The sequence below is a fragment of the Urocitellus parryii genome, chromosome 11 (assembly GCF_045843805.1).
Source record: "Urocitellus parryii isolate mUroPar1 chromosome 11, mUroPar1.hap1, whole genome shotgun sequence".
Classification (NCBI taxonomy): domain Eukaryota; kingdom Metazoa; phylum Chordata; class Mammalia; order Rodentia; family Sciuridae; genus Urocitellus; species Urocitellus parryii.
Genome location: NC_135541.1, coordinates 74357781 through 74377670, shown reverse-complemented (window position 1 = coordinate 74377670; position 19890 = coordinate 74357781). Strand labels below are relative to the sequence as shown.

The 19890-nt window shown below is 43.5% G+C and overlaps 1 protein-coding gene across 1 annotated transcript in view; it reads left to right on the top strand.

Annotated features, from left to right (window-relative positions):
• The window catches only part of LOC144249265 (retinal-specific phospholipid-transporting ATPase ABCA4-like), a 112014-nt gene extending 92348 nt beyond the window's left edge, over positions 1-19666 (top strand). The window contains 14 exon segments of the mRNA XM_077791556.1: positions 243-291; positions 3709-3950; positions 4525-4615; positions 4618-4670; positions 7067-7167; positions 8595-8628; positions 9914-10012; positions 10114-10188; positions 10450-10619; positions 12106-12283; positions 16847-16889; positions 16892-16961; positions 17966-18113; positions 19631-19666. Coding sequence (XP_077647682.1) covers positions 243-291; positions 3709-3950; positions 4525-4615; positions 4618-4670; positions 7067-7167; positions 8595-8628; positions 9914-10012; positions 10114-10188; positions 10450-10619; positions 12106-12283; positions 16847-16889; positions 16892-16961; positions 17966-18113; positions 19631-19666 — 1389 coding nt within the window.
• Positions 19667-19890: the final 224 nt, after the last annotated feature.

Below are 19890 nucleotides of genomic sequence, written 5' to 3'. Positions count from 1 at the left end.
CTATCCTCATTTTTGGCTTACTTCCTTCTGCTCTGCTTCTGAACTCATGCATACATATTTTACATAGTTGTGGTCACTGTATGATTGCATTTTGGCATTTATAGGAGAGTATGTTCTTAGATCAAGACCATAACACATTTTCTTCCCATGATGAAGCAATACCCTGCAAAATGGAGCCTGGTTAGATTTTTCTGAGAGTGGAAATACTTAAACCAAGTTCTCTCTCTTTTATTCCTTGACAGATGTGTTTGAAGATCACAGAAAATTCTGATTCAGGACCTCTGTTTGCTGGTATGGTATTGGGGTATGTGGCTTGCTACCTGCTTCTCTCACTCCCAGACTCTGTCTTGAAAGTCTAAAGGAAAAGTCACAAAACAGCCACACACACAAATTCTCCTCCATAGTGTTTGACCCCCAAATAACAGACATTTTGTATTCTTGGTGCCTTGGGATAACAAAGGAATGAGGGACTGAATTAGGCCTGGGTAGGAACATTTCAGATGAATCAGGGTTCTCATGGAGGTCAGATTGGTAACTTTCTCTCCAAACTTATCCTACATCCTCAGCCTCTTGTTCTGCCATGTGACCATTCTCATCTCTCATCTCCACCAGGTCTCTGATTCATTCTTGTTGCATGAGTGACAGCTAGCAAAGTCCTTTGAGATAATGGTGACTGTTAATACAACCCAGATGCCAGCTAGTTTCCTCTGGTTCCTGAGAGATAAAGACAAAATCACTGCAAGCCCTCAGTTGGTGGCATATGGACTTTGAAAATGTGGGGACCAGAATTCCTGTGAATTCTGGGATACCCTTCCACATGTGTAAGGCTGGAATCCTTTCATGATTTTTAACCAAACCCCTAGATCACAAGAGGCATCGTGGGTGGAGTAGGCTCCACTGCAGAGGAGGAAGATGGGGAGATGGAAGTGCAAGGGAGGTGACTCGTCTGCCCCAACACAAGCCACCTGTGATAGAACAAGGAGCATCCACCTGGGCTTTTAGAGCTCTCTTGCTAGGCCCCCTCTCCTGTTCACAGGCAAAGATGGGCAGCAATTCTCCTTTGCTGCCTTGGGCTCCTGAGACTACCTGTGCCACTGCTTATTTCCTCCTACCCAGAGTGGCACATCATGATGTTTTCCCACGCAGAGTTTTCACCCTGTAGGAGTTCTGGTACCAGCTTGTATGTTAATGGGATTTTCATCTTGCTTCTAAGTGATTCCAAGTTTTTATTAGTTTTGCCTTGAACTACCAATAGTCAAACATACCAGGCTATATGAGCTCCAGCACACCTAAGTGGGTCAATCAGACCCCAAAGAGATGGTCATCATGACACTGTGTGTGGGGAGGGGCTGTCCTCTGGGAAGGGTAGGAGCAGCTCACCACAGGGACCAGGCTTTCTCTGTGCCTTGTGGATACAGAAATTGATACAGTTTACCGAAAGCCAAAGATTTAGATTAACCAAGATCAGAATGCAAATATGCTAATCTATGTTAACAGTTGTGCTAAATTGAAAAGTTAGGGCCCTTTATCTACACAGAATACTCCTCTTTAATAATTATTCTCCTGTTAGAAGAAGAAATTATACCTGAAGACTGTTTTGGTCAGTAGGGACATAGAATAGGTTATTTCAAAGAGATAGTCAAGGGTAGAAGTTTATCCTTGGAGTAAAGCAGGACAAACATCAAACCTGAGCTCCATAATTTACTAACTGAGTAGTTTTGGGTAAGCACTTAGCCTCTTTGTACCTAACTTTCCCCATCTGCAAAATGGGATAATACTAGCACCTATCCTTTAGAGTAGTAGAGAGAATTAAATGAGATAATGCATGTTAAGTCTTAGCACCACATGTGATCTCTAATCAAGATAGTGACACTCTCACGTCAGCATCTACGAGTCACCGCCTACCTCAGACTCTTGTCACTCTTTATACTTGACAAGCACCTAACATCCACTGTGTTGTTTGATTATCATCACAATCACATGAGGCAGGTAGGGCAGGGAAGCTGAGCTCACAGAGATTGGATGACCTTCCTAGAGCCACACAGGCTTCTGGGTCTTACTCTCAAAGCTAGAATCCTCAGTTCTCTATTCTCACTAGCTGCTCCCTTACACACACACTTTTCAGATGGCTAAGTACATTTGTTTTAGATTAGCTCAGTTTTAGAAAATGACATTTTCTGATCTTGTCCCAAAGTCTGAAGTAACCCAAAACACCAAAAGGTCAGTGCCATTTCTGAAAGAGTAGCTCAGAGCCAGAGACTACTGGAGAGCAACAGAAACCAGAGATGCTGAACAGGTCCAGAGCCCTTCAGCTCTGGTGGGGGGTGGGGGTGGGGCGGGCATGGGGGATAGTAGGCTCCAGTCTGGTTGGGGCCATCAGAGGACTGAGATGAGTCAGGCAGTAAAGGGGAGAAGCAACAGGGATCCCGCCCCTGCAGAGATCAAATCTGAGCTCAGGACAGGAAGAGGAGGATGCAGACCTGAGACTCTGATGCCTGGAGGTCAGTGAACCTACAGAACTTCCCCACCTCTCTACGTGTAAGGGCTGGGGCTTCTTGTCACTAGGGCTGTCACATCCCAGGCCTGGTGCTTCATAGGTCCCCCATGAATGTTAGGCGAATGGATGACTGAGCTGATCCAACTATCTACAATTGCCCTTGTCCTGGGGAACTTGAGGCTGTTAAGAAAGTAGCTGGGGACCAAACAGTGGTCCTATAGACTCTCCATGTCCACAGCAGATGTTCTGCAAACAAACAGCAGTTAGTCACTATGAACTATAGATATAAAGTAAATGGCAACTTGCATGGTTTATAAAGCACAGTTACATGTGTTATCTCATTTAATTTTCAAAGCGATTTTGTGACATGTTCTCATTTTCATTTCACAAATGAGAAAATAGATTCACACAGATTGAGTCACTTCACCAAATGTATGCATCTTGTAAGAATCAGGATCACCCCCAGATCTGCTAACTCCTACTTCATTGGTCTCTCTACCACTTCTCAGTGCCCTCTAAGAATTCAGAAAGAATGAAGTTGACTCTAATTTAATCTAATTTTTAAGTACATTTAAAATATATTCCCTTAAGTAATAAGTAAATATATTTTGTTGTTTAAAGATTTAAATAATCAGGCTGGGGTTATAGCTCAGTTGGTAGAATGTTTCACTCACATGCACAAGGTCCTGGGTTCAATCCCCAGCACCACCACCAAAAAAAAAATTAAATTAAATACCCAAAAGACTGATTCTCCTCTGAACACACCCCCATCACATCCAGCCTTACCAATGGTACCTCTGTTGACATGGTGGGCATTCTCTTAGACATCAGTTACGTGTGCATGTACTTAAAATGTCATTCATCTTTGTGTATGCTTCGTGAACCTTCTAATATAAATATGAACTTATTACAATATCATTCTGCACCTTATCTTTTTTTGTACTGAGTTGTTTTAGATTTCTATGTCAGTGCATTCAGAGATATTTTCTTCTTTTTAATGATTAAAGAGAATTTTCAAGCAACTTCAGGTGTCTTATATCTGTATAGAATTTACACTATAAAATGGATTTTTAAAGAGATTTTTAATCTGCCTGGCCTGGTATTTTGTTGCTGCTCTAGAATGAAGGGGAAATCAATGTTGCAAGAAAAATGGCACATGAGGTCCAGATCTTGTCTGGCTTTCCAAATTAATCATTTGATCTCCCAAACAGATGGCACTCAGATGAAAAGGGAACATGCCAGCATGCGACATCCCTGTTTGGTTCCTAGTGAGAAGGCCCAGCAGGCTGCCCAGAGCTCCAGCACCTGCTCCCCAGTGCAGCCTCCCCTGGAGCCACAAGACAGGGGCACGGTGCTCAACACTGGTCTGCGGCTAGTCCTCCAGCACGTGCAGGCGCTGCTGATCAAGCGGTTCCACCACGCCACTGGCAGCGGAAAGGACTTCCTGGCCCAGGTATTCCCAAGGGCTTTGGCTGTACTCACTCTGCCCAGATCCCAAGAGGCCTGTGGGTACAAATACAGCCCGCAGCACCCTCTTTACATCATGCCTACTTCACTTTCTCCTTGCCAAACCTTTCTTTTGATTCAGAGCCATAAAAGCCTTCTTTATGAGAACTGAACCTCCCTCAACAAAGAAAATAAAATAGCAGTGAATATGCTAATATTGCTCTTCTTTATTACAGAGAAAGGCAAAGTCATGTTTTCACTCCTTTCTACAGTGACACTATGTATGTGCAGGTCATTCTCCTTATTTTTTTTTTCCTGTTTTTCATTCAGAAAAAGAAATTCTGCTTCAAAGAATGGGAAGTCAAGTGATTTGCTCTTTGAGTTTACCTTTAGCCTCTGGTTGAGCATTGCCTATATTCAGATTCTTTGATGGCCACAAGAACATTCTGTTTTCTTTTGCATATCCTGTCTTTGTACACCCTGCCTGTTCCCCCAGAAGCCCATCTTCCATCAGGATCTGACCATGAGGCTGTGTTTATATCTCTCTACCACAGCGTGTGTCCATGTGCATTCTCCCACAGATGGTGCTCCCAGCCACTTTTGTGTTCTTGGCTCTGGTGCTTTCCATCATTGTGCCTCCTTTTGGTGAATACCCTGCCTTGACCCTCCACCCCTGATATATGGGCAGCAGCACACCTTCTTCAGGTGTGCAGACTTGTCCCCAGAGGTAACTATTATCCTCCATGATGCAGGACTCCTGGGCCATATACTTCTTGACTTTGACTTCCCCACTTCCTTGGGACCTTCACCCATGTGGCAGGGGTCCATGGGTTGCCCTCAGAAGAGACCTTGGACAGCTCCTCTCATGGTTTGTCAAAAATAACCAGTCCTCAAAGAGGCAGTGTGGTACAGCGGCGGAGCAAAGGCATGACGGTGAGGGAGGCCTGGGTTCATTACATGGCCTTTCAGAGCCTTCATTTCCTCACCTAGAAATGCAGGAAAAACGCACTTATTTTGCAGTATTATTATGAAGATTCAATGAAATAATGTGGATAAAGAATTACTTAGAATTAGGTTTAGCTCAAGTGATGACAAGCCTAAACTAACAGTGGGTGAAACCAAAGTCACAACTCTTGCCTGTCCCATGTGCACATTCATGTGGGTGGCCCATGATGTTCTGCTGCTCATCTATGCCAAGTAGGCCTCCATAATCCTGGAGAAAATGGCACAGTCTACTTTCCAGGGAGCAGAATAGAAGAAGGGATAAAGAAAAAGAGGGCAAAATGGGCAAATGTATACAAGGAAAACTTACAGAAGCTACCACATAGCATCTCCATTTACATGTCACTGGGAAGAACCCAGCAGCCAGGGAGACTGGGGCTAGAGTCTTTGTTCTGGATGGTTCATTCCCAGTGAGAAAGGAAGGAGCACTCCCACCTTAGGACCCAGCAGCAGTAGTGAAAGAATGTCAGAGAAGGAAGGGTCCTGAGGTGGGAGTGCTCTTCCCTAACTTCTGGTGTTCATGGAGATAAAGTAGGAGTATTTTATTTGACATATTTTTTAGAAAACAATTGATCATAAACCATCCCATGCATCAGCAATTGTTCCAACATGGATTCCACCAGAGAAGCTTGGCATTTCCCCTGGATGCCATTGCCAGCAGAGAAGCAGCCAGTAGAGTGGCAAGAGCCAGGACTATAGTCAGACAGATGTGGGTTCCAATCCTAGGCCAACCACCTACACATTCTGCAACCCAGTGCATATTAGCCCACCTTCTGAACCTTGGTTTCTCTGTCTGTAAATTAAGAATTCCTCTTTCATAATAGTGTCAGGGTTAAGTGAGATCATGTATGTAGAGCACTTAACATGGTGCCTGGCACTCAGCAAGCATTCAGGTGCTAGTTCTCCATCAGAGAGTGGAAAGTGAAGAAAGTGAACCAAGGAGGGAAAGTCAAATGGGAAAGCCAAGGGGGAGATGAAAGTGAAAAAAAAATGTAAGAATGGTGCATAATGATGGTGGTTTAATGCCCTCCAACCCTCCCACCTGCTCCCCTTAGGTCACACCCTGGAAAGAATGAATGCTGTTGCCCAAGGCTCGTGACCAACCTACCAAGTTGGTTAGCACAATAAACTCTATACTATGCATTCCTGAATATGAAGTATTATTGCCACCTGGAGGCCAAGCTTGTGCATTTTTGAATTCTCCAAAAACTTCAGATTAACTAACCACTTTCTTTTCCTAGGTGTATTTTCAAAGTCATTTGTAAATTATAAGTCACTATTCCAATTCTTTCCTTTTTGTCACAAATTTATTGTGTGACAGCTATGTGCCAGAGACTACTCTGAAAACTGGCAGCATAATAGCCAACAAGTCAGAGGAAGCCCCTGTTTTCCATGAAGTGATTTCATACCAAGGAAAACAGAAAAAGTAAATAGTCCATCAGAAAGGAAGTCTCAGGCAGAGATGAGCACTTTGAAGTGAACACAAGGCTATGTGGTAGTGAGGACTCCAATGTGGGCTGAGAGTGAGCCATGTGCAGTTCTGCAGGGAGAGTTTGCAGGCAGAGTGAACCACCAAGTGCAAAGCCATAACAGGAAGGAGGGGTGCCCACTGAGAATGGGTGGGAAAGGGAGAGTGGCAGGTGATTGCAGAGATGGGTCAGGGCCAGATTTCAGGGGGCCATAGGGCCTTAACAATGAGATTGGGTTTGAACCTAGAGTTTATTAGAGAGTGATAAGCAAGGTGGCTAAAATGCATGACTTGTATTTTGATCTGGAAGCTGAGTGGAGAATGGAACATGGAAGACCAAGGGTGGAGTCAGAATGGAAGTTTCTGTGTAGGCCTAGGTGAGGTCTAGATGGTAGCTTGGACTAGGGTGCCAAGATTGGAGCTGGAGAGATGCAGATGGATTAAGCCATCCTATCCTGTCAATGGTTTGGAGAAAGAGAAGAGGATCAAAGGTGACTACCATATGATTGACATGGAAATGAGGGTGCTTCAGTGCTTTATCTAATATTTCTTTAGCACCTGAATCCATAAATAATTTTTGGAGAAGAACAGCAATTTTACAAACTTTAAGGTCTCAAATTCCAAAGCGATTAATGTTAGTCTCATTGCCTCAGAGAATACAGTGCAGCACTGAAATCCTATAAAACCTTACCAACAGGAGCATTTGATAAGAACAAGACTACTTGGTAAAAGCATATCTGGCCCTTATAAGAGGCAGTTAAGAAGAGACCTTTGATTCTTCCCATCCCAGCCCCTGACAACATTGATCAGGGACAGAACAGTTTACCTATGACTATGGCAATGAAATGATATTTGTTTTCTAATGAGAGGGCCTCATCCATCAGAAAAAAGCAACTAAGATACATGCACGCAAAATACTGTGTGAGATTCATTTTGGTTTTCGTTTTTATGTTTAGGATATGAAAAGTTTAACCCAGGCACTATTAAAAGTGTTATCAGAAATGCATAGAGTTCATTCAGTAATGCAGCCTTGTATTTTAACTGGTTAAAAGAGAAAAGTTTGGAGAAGGAAGAGAAGAGAAGCAGGAAGGAAAACTAAGAGGCAAAAGGAGAAAGAACAACCTTAGGTCCAGAGTGATAGTGCCCCTGGTGAGGGGTGACCAGGTTAGCTACAGTGGCCATACTCCAACTCTAGGTTATCATCTATCACTGCCCTTGAAAACGCCCATGAACCCTTCAGTAAGTATCTAGTTCTCCCAGCTCTGCAACTGTTCTTATCATGCCCCAACTCTGGGATGGAAGGCCTTCAGCATCCCCTATCAGAGCCAAAAGTTTTACAAGAGCAAGAGATCCTAAGGAACTGTGAGCCAGTCCCCACATGTCTTGGGTATAAAGCAAAACATACTGTCTAATTTTAGTAGTATTTTCAGTTGCTTCCCCAACCAGAGCCCTGAACTAGGGACAAATACACTCAAATGACTAGAACACACCACAGATGGTGAAAGCAGCTGCTGGGAGGGCAGAGCCAAGCCAGCAGTTAGCAAAATGAATGCCATCCAAGCCCAGAATAACAGCAGTATGCACAGAGTTGATTCAGTAATGCAGTAAGCAGCAGCCACTCTCCACAGCACATTTGCAATATGGGATTTTAGATTTTTTTTTTTTACTCACTGGTTGATGACAATGAAAAAGGGCCTGAACTCTGAGGTCTAGGGTTGGTGTCTGCCTGTTTCCCATCTTGTCATTTTTCCTCTGATTGTCAGAAGTCAGGGTCTTACCTCTGAGTGAGGAAAGTCAGAATTTCCCCCAAGTGTGCAGGGGATCTCGTTTGTACAGGTAAAACAGTAAGTAAGTAAGACAGTAAGCCCTCACTCCACACTGGTAAGGTCATTGCCATGTTTTCTGGGTCTACACTGGGTACACCAGCCTGACATGTGAGCTGTTTATGTGTCCTTTTGGAAGGTCCAGCATGCTGGGGGACTGGGAGATCCAGTGGCGAAAAACATTAGTCCTTTCTCTGTGTGTTTCCGGACTTGGCCTCCAGGCTGGGTGGCTTCCACACTGGATGTCAGAAATTGCTAAAAGGGTCCTAAATACTGAAACATCCCAATGATTATTTGGGAAGGAAAATTAATACTGTCATACTTATGATAGTTATTGCTTGATTTTTATTTTGGTTTTCAGCTTAAAGAGCAAATTCTGGGTCGATGAACAGAGATAAGAGACTGTTATAAGAAATACAATATCAGATTATAAGCCTGAATTTTTCTTGGTCTATTTATTTTAGGCCTTAGAGGGTCTAGTCCAGCCCTTGAATTCACTTCATTCCTGGACCATCCTGGAGGCTCACGTGGTTCCAGAGACTTGGAGAATCTTCAAGAAGTACTTTGGAGTGAGCTGTCACTCAGACTCCCTCAGGGACTAGGCTTCTAAAATGAGTGCAAGACTGATGCACCCATTTCCTGGGTAGCTTCTAGACTGTAAAGTGAAATTCAACTTTTAGAAATGCCACTAGAGGGAACTGGAATACCTCCACTGAAGCAGTAAGTGGGGGTGAAGGGGCAATTTTAGATCCTGACAAATAAGGATTTCCTCCTCTGCTTTGCTTTACCAGTGAATTTATTTTGTTCTATCACATTTGGCTTTTATTCTGCATTGAAGAGTTTTAAACCAGAGAGTGACACATTCAGATTGGTGTTTTCAACATGATCACTTGAGATTAGAGCAGTATGAAGGATGGAGCCAAAGACCAGGATCCCAGTTAAGAAGTTAGCAAGAGGCAGGCAGGAGCTGCTGAAGCTGAGGTGGGCTGACAGGCATCAAGACAGAAACAGCAGTGTTTGGCCCTGTTTAGACAAAGATGCATTATAGTGGGACCACAAGTACATGAAGGACAAACATGGGGGTGGAGGAGAGTCAGGGAAGACATCCAAGAGGGGTGAGAGAGAGATAAAAGGCAAGTTGGAATTGGCCAGATGCTCAGAAAAAGAAAACAGCCTAGGAAGCAAGGCAGGGAGACCAAAGGGAGACCCAGACCTTTTGGAGCTCTAACAGAGATTCAGCATGGCTGGAACACGTCCCTCAAAGGAAGCTCTGAGGAGCGCTGAAGTTGGAGAATAGCAGAGGCCAACCTCAGAAGGGCCCTATATCAAGGGTGAGATCCAGCCTTCACCTTGGAGCAGCAATGGGGAAGAGCTAACAGTTGGTTTATAACTGGGTGTGATGACACACGCCCACAGTGGAGCACTCAGGATCCTGAGGCAGGAGGATGTCTTGAGCCTGGGAGTTAGAGGCCTGCCTCGACAACACAGTGATACCCTGTCTCAAAACAAACAAACAAACAAAAAACAGAAACAAAAACATCAGTTTCCAAAGGGAAGCAGTGTTGCTTGCTTGTCCAGAAAATACCCCTTGAAGTACACATTCCCTACAGAAGCTGGGAGAGTCACAAGGAGGCATGAGGTTCCTTGCATGGATCTGAGGATTCCTTGTTGCCTTGTAGATATGGAGGAATTTCCTTTGGAGGAAAACTCCCAGTGCTCCTCATCACTGGGGAAGATCTTGTTGGATTTTTAAGTGAACTTGGCCAGATGATGAATGTGAGCGGGATATGTAAACAGATTAAAGATTTGAAATAGTGTCATGAGTGTCACAGAAAAACAAAATAAAATCCTCTTGCTTGTTTTTTATGGTTATCTAGGGCCCTATCACCAGAGAGGCCTCTAAAGAAATGTCTGATTTCCTTAAATATCTTGAAACTGAAGACAACATTAAGGTACTGGACCTGCGTAATATGCCATAGAGGTAGAAAATCATGTGATGTGAATCTGTTATTTTATTGTTGTTTTTCCAGTATAATTAAATTCCATCCCTCCTCTTGCTGAAATCTTGTGGAATATCTCCCAGCTGCCAAATCCTGCTTCATCCTCACCTTCTTTTTCCTGTTGCTAATTCTGTCTTTAAGCAACCCTTGTTAGTGCCAATCTCAGGTGTCAGGTTGTGGCACAGCCTAACAAAGGCCACCTCTGCCTTCTAGGTGTGGTTTAACAACAAAGGCTGGCACGCCCTGGTCAGCTTTTTGAATGTGGCCCAGAATGCCATCTTGCGGGCCAGTCTGCACAAGGACAGGAACCCTGAGGAGCATGGAATCACCGTCATCAGCCAGCCACTGAACCTCACAAAGGAGCAGCACTCCGAGATCACAGTGTAAGCCACCATGGCCCCCAGCCTCACAACTTTTTGGTCACCTCCTCCACTCTTTGGATTTTCACAATCATGAAGGGCAGGGCTGGATGGCAATGTAAATGCTTCGTGGACCAAACTGCTTGGCCATGCTTTCTCCTCCATATTATTTGGAAAGTAAGCTTGCATTTCACTCCATTCCCTTTGGGCTTTTGATAACAAGTTGCTCCTGCTGTCTGCCCAGATGTTCTCCTTGCCAGCATGCAAAATGATTGCCAGAGGCTAAGAAGGCTCAGTGAACCTCTCCTCTCCCAGGCATGATCATCCAAGACTCTGCTAATTCCCTCAGGTGGTCATGCTTTGGAGCTGTCAACAGATCTGTCTTCTTCAAGCTTAGGCTCTGAGGCACAGCTTCACTTGGTAAAAACATCCACCTTGTGCACTGTGCCCTGTTTGCTCTTTCTGAGAACTGTGTGCAGGAGGGATTGCTGGGAGTGTCTTTATTAGCGCACACTTCTTCTGGGAAGTTCATTTAACTACCCAGTATACCCTGAGTACTGCTGAACATGCCCAGGGTGTCTGCTAATTCTTGGGCCTTGATGCCTTTCTCTGGACACTCCCTGGGTTCTGAACTGTCCTATGTTAAATTCTCACTCAGCCCAAGTTTCCATACCTCCTGCCAAGCTGTTCAAATATAGATTGTGAAAGGCTAGTTTTCTGTGATTCTAAAACAGTATATGTTCATTAAATAAAATTTAGATAATAAAATTTTAAGAACTTATCATCTTTAACCCTACCTAGTTTAGGATATTGCCTGCAAGAATTTTTGTGCTCCCATCCGATCATGGTTCTATGTGGTATGTGAATGATATGTGGGGCTGCTATCAGTCAGGTGGTGATTTTGGCACATGGTGCCTTTGTGTACAGGTGCTCCTCTCTGCAGGTGGGCATGGCTCTGCCCAGGGACTATGGCTTATACATAAAGTTCAGGCTGGGTTTTACCTCCTTAGCTAGATGTCTTCTATTTGGTCCAGAAAAGGGTGAATAGAGCCCAGCTGCTGTATAGCTGGCTTGCTCTCTTTTGCCTTGTTTACATTATGAATGTTTCCCTGAAATGGAATTGAATATGATAATTTATTTCTTTTGTCAAAAGAATATATGACTGTCTTTATACAAAACTCAAGAGAATCTACAAATTATTTGTGCTTCCAAGAGCTTTGTAGTATGAGATTAATAAATTTCAATTTCTATAGCCATAACAGATAGTTTTAAAACATAATAAAAAGAAAGGTTGTCTAGAAATGCTCACATGAAACAGAAAGGCAGCCTACAAATATCCCTTTAAACTTGACCCAGACTGATTAAGATAGTTCAGGGGAACGACAAGCTTCAGGCTGGGGACTGGGAGTCTGGAGGCCATTACCTGGGTTGGGTAAGGACTGCCAGTGCCTGCCGTGCATCTTCTCCTGTTTCTTCGCCTTTCTCTCCCTGTATCTCTCTCCTGCTGCAGGCTGACCACATCAGTGGATGCTGTCGTTGCCATCTGTGTGATTTTTGCCATGTCCTTTGTCCCAGCCAGCTTTGTCCTCTACTTGATCCAGGAAAGGATGAATAAAGCCAAGCATCTCCAGTTTGTCAGTGGAGTGAGTGCCATCACCTACTGGATGACCAACTTCCTCTGGGACATTGTAAGTGTCAGGCCTTCCCTCACCTTCTTGGTCCCAAGGTGACACTCAAGTGTGCTCTGACAGAGGAGATATTACATGGAGGGGTTCTTGCACTGCCCGGGCTGCTGGAAGGTACTCAGCTAATGGCCTTGTGTGCTACTGTCCCTTGATATCATCTTAGAAAGGCACTAGGATCCCAGAGCTGAGGAAGGCTGTGAATCACAACTTCACAACTGTGGACTGAGGGCTCTGTGTCTGCACTAAGGGGTTTTCTGACCCAATCACTGCACTGCAGGCAGGAGTCTGGCTTTCCCCAAAATAGTTTGGATGTGGGAATGGACCAAGTGGTTCTTCACCCAAAATCTCCTTCTTAAATCCCACCTCATTCCCAAAAACTCTAAGGTAGAGCTTCCTTAGAGGTTCATCAGATGAATATAGGATACCCAGTTAAATCTGAATTTCAAAAAAACAATGAGTAAAGTTTTAGTGTTAAGTATATCCCACTTCAAATATTGAATAGGACATATTTATACTAAAAAATTAGTGGCCATTTATCTGAAATTCAAATTTATTGAGCAGTCTATTTTTTTATTTGCCAATCCTGGAAACCCTATCCAGTAGCCTTATTTTGCTTCCCCAAAGTAACCAAACAGAACTTCACTGTTCAGATTAGCCACAACTTTAGGGAAAATAAGAAAAAATTATCAGAGCAACAATGGACTACCACATTGCTCACAGTGAAGGTTTGTGGGAACCAGGAAGAATTAGAATGGGGTACCTTATGACAGTTCACAGGGTCAGAACAAATTGGTTGCAAAGGCCAAGTTATAATAAAGCAAGGATCATTGTGACACCAACCAGGGACTGGGGTATAGCCCGGTGGTACAGCACTTGCCTTGCATGTGCAAGGTCCTGAGTTCAATCCCCAATACAGCAAAAAAGGAGAGAGACAGAAAACAACAACTCATCTCTTCTGGGTGTCCTCAGTAATCCTAAGACCACCGTAAGCTCCAATAGAGGACATATCAACTGGTGGAGGCCAGCAGTAGCATCTTGTGGAGGCCAGCACAAGTGACCCTCTTCATGTGGCGTTTGACAATAATACTGAAAATTAGGATTCCTGAAGACACAATTTCTTGCTAACCTAATTAACCAGCTCTCACTTAACATTCAAAACTAGAAATTTGGACTGGGGTTGTAGCTCAGTGGTAGAGCACTTGCCTCACACACATGAGGCACTGGGTTCAATCCTCAACACCACATAAAAATAAATAAAATAAAGATATTGTGTCCATCGACAACTAAAAAATATTTTTAAAAAACTAGACATTTTCAGTAGTGATTAAATTCTTTCCTATCTTTTACATCTGCATGAAAAAATGCATGCTCATGAGACTCAGAAGCTGCAAGCCTCTCTTTGAGCAGAGGACACAGTGGCCCTGAGATTTTAAAATGAAAGGAGCCGGGCTCACTTGCCCTGAGAAGCTATTTATTAAAGTGCTGATTTTTTTTTTATAAGGAATAGCATTTACACTTGGGGCTGATCACCTTCTCTCTCTGTATGTATGTGTGTGTATCTATGTCTACAGAGAGAGGACTCAGCCTATAGAAAGATACAGCTAGAAGGACACAGTGGCCATCTGGGGTGGAGGCCATACTGACAATATGGACTCTGGGCATCCTTTGAAGGGTTAGAAGACAGTGAATGGGATATGGTTTTGGCAGGCTTCCTGATGCTCTAGAATTTTAAAGCTGGCCTGGAATCTGAATTCCAAAATCTGTAGTGCTGAATTTCAGAAATCTGTTATTATCAGCAGCCAGACCAGAGAGCCTTCCTGGATTCCACCTGGCTGGATCTAGCCACCTTCCCGCATAAGAAATAGGCAAATGATGGAAAAAGTAAATATGAATTGTATGCAGTTTGGTCAAGCTGGAGAGAAGAAGCTGTGTAAAATTCAAACAGAGAAAAAGGAGTTGCATAAAATTTGCTTTTTCTTTTTCATTGTTTGTTTACTTCTTGTGTGGGCAGATCCAGGCAGGTTTCCTGGCTGAACTACCAGGTAACAGAATCACCCTCATTAGCCAGTGGTAAAAAGAAAAAAACCACGCCTGGGAGTCATCATCAAATGACCAATTATTGTTTATATCAGTCACTTAGCACATCTGTGGTGTTTTAAATTCCCATCTTTTTATATGTGTCATCTCCTTTTCTTTTAAATGTTGAAATCACAGGCTTATGTAAAAATGTCAAGTACAGTATAAAACTTTTATCTGGGTCATTTGGGAGCAACTTCTTGGTAAGATTCTCCCCCTCCCACTTCTCTCTCTCTCTCTCTCTCTCTCTCTGTCTCTCTCTCTCTCTCTCTGACACACACACACACACACACACACACCAGCATCTTCAATATTTATCTCCTGCAAATGAGGACTTGCCCCTTCCACCACTGAATAACTGTCAACTTCAGGAAACCAGTGCTTGGACACCACTGCCACCTGTTTCTTGGACCCCACTCAAGTTTTACCAATTGTACCAATGATGTCTTTTTTAGACAAGGACCTAGTTCAGAATTTTGCCTTGCATTTGGTTGTCCTGTCTCTTTAGTCTCCATTAGCCTGGTACAGTTAGTTCCTCTTTTTTCCTTAATACTTGTGGTCTTAGTCCTTTTGAAGATTACAGGCCATTTCTTTTGCAGAACATCTTTCAATCTGGGTTTGCCTGAGCCTTCCCCGTGAGGTAGAGTGTCCCAGGCAGCAGTGTCATGGAATGGAAGCTGGGTTCTTCTTGCATCCTATTAGCTTGCTTCTGGTTTTAAGTTGTCCTATTACTCAGGATATTCACCTTTTCACTTAAGACAGCATCTGCTGGGCTTCTCCACTCTCTTCCCCATTATAATAAGAATTTTGAAAAGTACTTCAAACATATGCAAATATCCTGTTTGATGCCAAACATTCCATTTGTTCATTTACTTATTCATATATATTTGTATGTAGTCATGCATCCTGTGTTAATTGATGGATTATAACTCTATACCATCATTACTTAGCTTAATATGCAGATTGTCCCAAGTGTGGCAGGGAAAGTTCCTTCAAGCTGGCCTCTGTGCCTTCTTCACTATGTCTACATCCTCCTTGAGCACTTCACTGCTCCCTGGCACCACAAGATACTCCAAGCTTACCCTGTCCTTCTGCCACCCCTTCCCAGAACCAACCATCTCCCAAAGGGCCCTGATTCATTTCAGGGGAAAATGGCCCTCAGTGACCAAGATCTAGGTGCCAGATTTGTTCACTGCCACCAAAGTATCATTGAGGTCAGGTCTTCTCAGTAGATAGACCCAGGGAAGATACGTATGTATCTCCACAGACATCCACACACTTACATCTGTATTCCTCAGTCTCTGCATACTAAGCTCTATGCTCACTAAAACCTTTAGCTCCAGTCCAACAGCAGAGGCTCATTCTAGTTTTCTGTCTCTGCATTATAACTCCGTTCTCCAAGAGGAAGAAACTGGCTTTATCACCCCAAATCATTTATCCGAGATTATTACCTGTAAAGTAATTATTACCTGTTAAGTTGTAAGGGTCCCGCGAAACGTCGGAGTAAGAGACCACAAGAGACTCTCTTATGCAACAGCAGAAGGGTGGGTTTATTTGGAGACCAGCATGCTAGGGCTCTCTCTATAGCAAAGAGAGATAGAGCCCTGAGAACAGCTTGAGCAGAGCTTATATACTTTTCTTGGAGAGGGCAGGGAGGGAAGTTCATTGACAGGTCAGGGCGAGTGGGCAGCTTGCCTGCAACCGAGTGAGGGAGTGCATTCTGCAGCTTGGCAGTTGGGGACAGCACATTCTGGGAACAAGATTAGCAAAAACAGTTCTCAGGAATTAGCAAAAACAGTTCTCAGGATTTTAACAGTGTTTTGTTAAGCATATAGAAAAACGGAGTGACAAGTACTTATTTTATTAACCTTTCAAAGTAACAAGTGCCCCATCTCTACCACCACCCCTCCCTGCATGGATACCACCTCTCCCTGCTTTTGCTGCTCTGTGGAGCTCATCCTCCTTCTGTCCTGGCTCTGATACTCCACAACAGCTCAGCCACATGGAAGAACACTTTCCTCGTCCCCTTGGGGCTCAACACCTGCCCTGAGACCCTCACCCTCCTCTGGTTTTCATCCTGTTTGAGACCTAACCCTATCATGAGTGCCCACCTTTCTGTGTCTGACCTAATGGCTTCAGGAATGCATATTTTAGAAAGGGTGTCATCATCTATTTGAGCTTTGTGAGGTCAATGACTATTATTTAAGTTTTCTGAATTCTAGAGACGAGCTTAGAAAATAGCATCAGTGGGGCTTCTTGACCAATTAGAAAGAGTGAGAGATCCAGTTGGATGTTATAATTCATTCATTCCATAGATATAGACTGAAGGACCCTGGGGGAGGGGGACAGCAGGAAGATTAGGAACTGTTTAGACAGATGAAGTCAATCCTAGACCCTAAGATCTGGAGGATCCTGGTTCCATCCCTCATTGTACAGACCATGAAACAGGTCCTAGTTGTTCATGACTTGCTATCTTCTTCTCTGTTCAAGATGAATTATGCAGTGAGTGCAGGACTGGTGGTGGGCATCTTCGTGGGTTTCAGAAGAAAGCCTACACGTCCCCAAGCAATCTTCCTGCCCTTATTGCGCTGCTCATGCTGTATGGGTAAGTCATTTGGGCTCCTAACTAATGGCACCAAAGGGAAGCCAGGGGTGGGGTGGGACTTCCGGCAGTGGTAGATGCACAGGGTTAGTGTCCAGTCCCTAGCAAGGTCTGCATCTGCTAATCAGGAATCTGGCTTCTGTTTCTGACTTTTCCAATAGAGATATTTCTAAGAACAGTCCATTCAGGGACATTGGGAAGGGCTCCACATAGTCTGACTCTTCTTCCACTCCCACTGTGGCCTTGTCTGGAGTCTGGGAATTGGTCACTCCCCAGTTCCTCCACAACCCTGAGTCATCCGTGGCCACTTTGCCCATCTCTGTGCTTCCATCTGTACTGCCCAGGAGTTCTTTTCACATAATAGAAAACTCCAGCTGGAAAGCTGCTCCTGGGTCAGGCTAGAGGGTGACAGAGATTCAAGTCCAGCTGGTTGTAGAGCCCATCATGCAACTTTATATCCCAGGCCTACCTCTTTCTGTGGGTGTAACTATGGACAAGTAAAGCACCCGTGTGGGGCCCAGTTTCCTCATCTGAAAAATGGAAATAATGATCCCTGCCCTTCCTATGTGGGCCAGTAAAATCTTACCAGAGCAATGGTTTCCATTCATCTCTCTTGGAAAAGGGGAATTCAGAAGCCAGGGAACTATGAACTGCCCAATGAACTGTGATGATGAGCTGCTGGGGACCTTCAGCTTTGCTTTGCTGATCCAGACTAGAGCCAGAAGCACTGCAGGGTTGAGAACCCTCCTGTATATTGTGTTTCACAAAATACACACACAGCCACTGTCATTTGCTCCTCACATGACCCATGAGATGGTCAGGATGGGCCTTATGATCTCCATTTAAAGATGAGGCATGGAACCTAGAGACAGAGCATCTCTTTTTTCCCCCTGGGACTCTGGCCATTCAAATGTGTCACCTCACACATGAGGGGAGTGCATCCTATCTAGGTACAGCTGATGGAATGACAATTGGAACACTTCCCATGGTATTGCCATTTCACATAGATGGGCGGTCATTCCCATGATGTACCCAGCATCCTTCCTGTTTGACGTCCCCAGCACAGCCTATGTGGCTTTGTCTTGTGCTACTCTATTCATGGGCATCAACAGCAGTGCCATCACCTTCATCTTGGAATTATTTGAGAGTAACCGGGTGAGTGTGACTTTCTCGGCTTCTTTATTTGATTTATAGGATACTAGACAGTATTCAATGGCCAAGCAGAGCCATGGGCAAGCACTGCATGTGCAGATGCTATGTGCTTAGACCAGCATTGTTGTCTTCCTCTTTCCCTCCCTCCCTCTTTCTTCTTGCTGATTTGCTTGCTTTGAATGTTGCATTTTATTTGCTGGGGGCAGGGGGTGGGGGGAGCAGTGGTTACTGGGGATTGAACTCAGGGGCACTCAACCATTGAGCCACATTCCCAGTTCTATTTTGTATTTTATTTAGAGATGGTGTCTCACTGAGTTGCTGAGTGCCTTGTTGTTGCTTAGGCTGGCTTTGAACTTGCCCTCCTGGTTCAGCCTCCCAAGCTACTGGGTTACAGGTGTGTGCCATCATGCCCAGCTCTCAATGCTACATTTTCTAAGCCTACTATACAAGCTAAAAATGACTACCAAGAACCTAATTTTTTAAATTTTCATAATTCTTTCAAGAAATTTTTTTCTGGGACTGTGCATGTTAAGTTTGTTAGGTTTCCTACACACACACACACACACATACACACACACACACTGACACTAGTAGGTAACACATTCAGGTGATTTCAAAATGTAAAAGAAAGAAAAGGCATATAATGAAAAATCACATACTATAACTTACTATTAGATCTAGTAGCTAAGGAAAGTCCTAATTATTTAAAAACAGCAGCAGCAGCAGCAAATAGAGGTTTACTGAGATAGTCTTAGGGAATCTACGTTATTTACAAGTCCTTGCATTCTGTAGAAAGTCTATTAAATCCAATTATGATGATGAAAGTCACATTGTGTGAGTGTAGTATTGGAAAGAGTAGCCCCTTGTGTTGATTTACAAGATATTCCATTGGATATCCCCAAGTTTATGCTATTAACTGACAGGTCTTATTCCAAAAACTCAGGAGGTAAATAGCAGGCAGGGCAGTGTTACAACCCAAAATGAGTTGCTAGAAAAGGAAACTTCCCATCTTAAGTGAGCTCAAACTGCCATGCTTTTGCTCTCACTTGAGCTGGTCATATAGCTAGAGACAAATATGTAAATATTTGTACAGATGGTAACTATACTTTTGAAGTCATCCATAATTTTTGGCATGTTATAAAAACAAAGGGCTTCTCACTTCTACCAGGAACCCCGTCAAAGACAGACACCAAGTAGGTGAACTCCCTTCTGCTATCTTGTTACCATTTGCAAATCAACATTAAGATTGAGGCTCAGGTCTGTAAATCCGAACCTGAATATCATGGAAAGCTCTGGTAAAATTTGTATGCAAAATCAGCTAGTGTGGAAACTATTTGGATATGCAATTTAAATATACTCCCTAAGACTCAACCAAGTCAACTTCCCTGTGATTATCTGTTTAATAAATTTCCATTTTATTTAGAAAAACAAAATTGACACCTGAAGGGATATAAATTTGGTATTAAGTGAACCTGAAAAGACTGTCTCTTCCTTAATGCTTGAAACTTCCATGGTTAAAGCTCTGCACTTCACAGCTCATGAAACAAGCAAAATGATGCAAATTATGATAAAACTTTGGTGTTGTAACTTTTAAATTGCTAACAGGATTTTTAACCAATGTCTGGCTCTTTGAACCCATAATCCTGTGAAGACAATCATTTCAAGTGGTGGATTTCCACCACCTCATGGACCATTTGACTATTTCTAAATGGACTTCATTAATTGCTATCCTCAATGAGTTATCAGTAATAGTCTTCTTGGGATTCTGGTTGGATAAAAG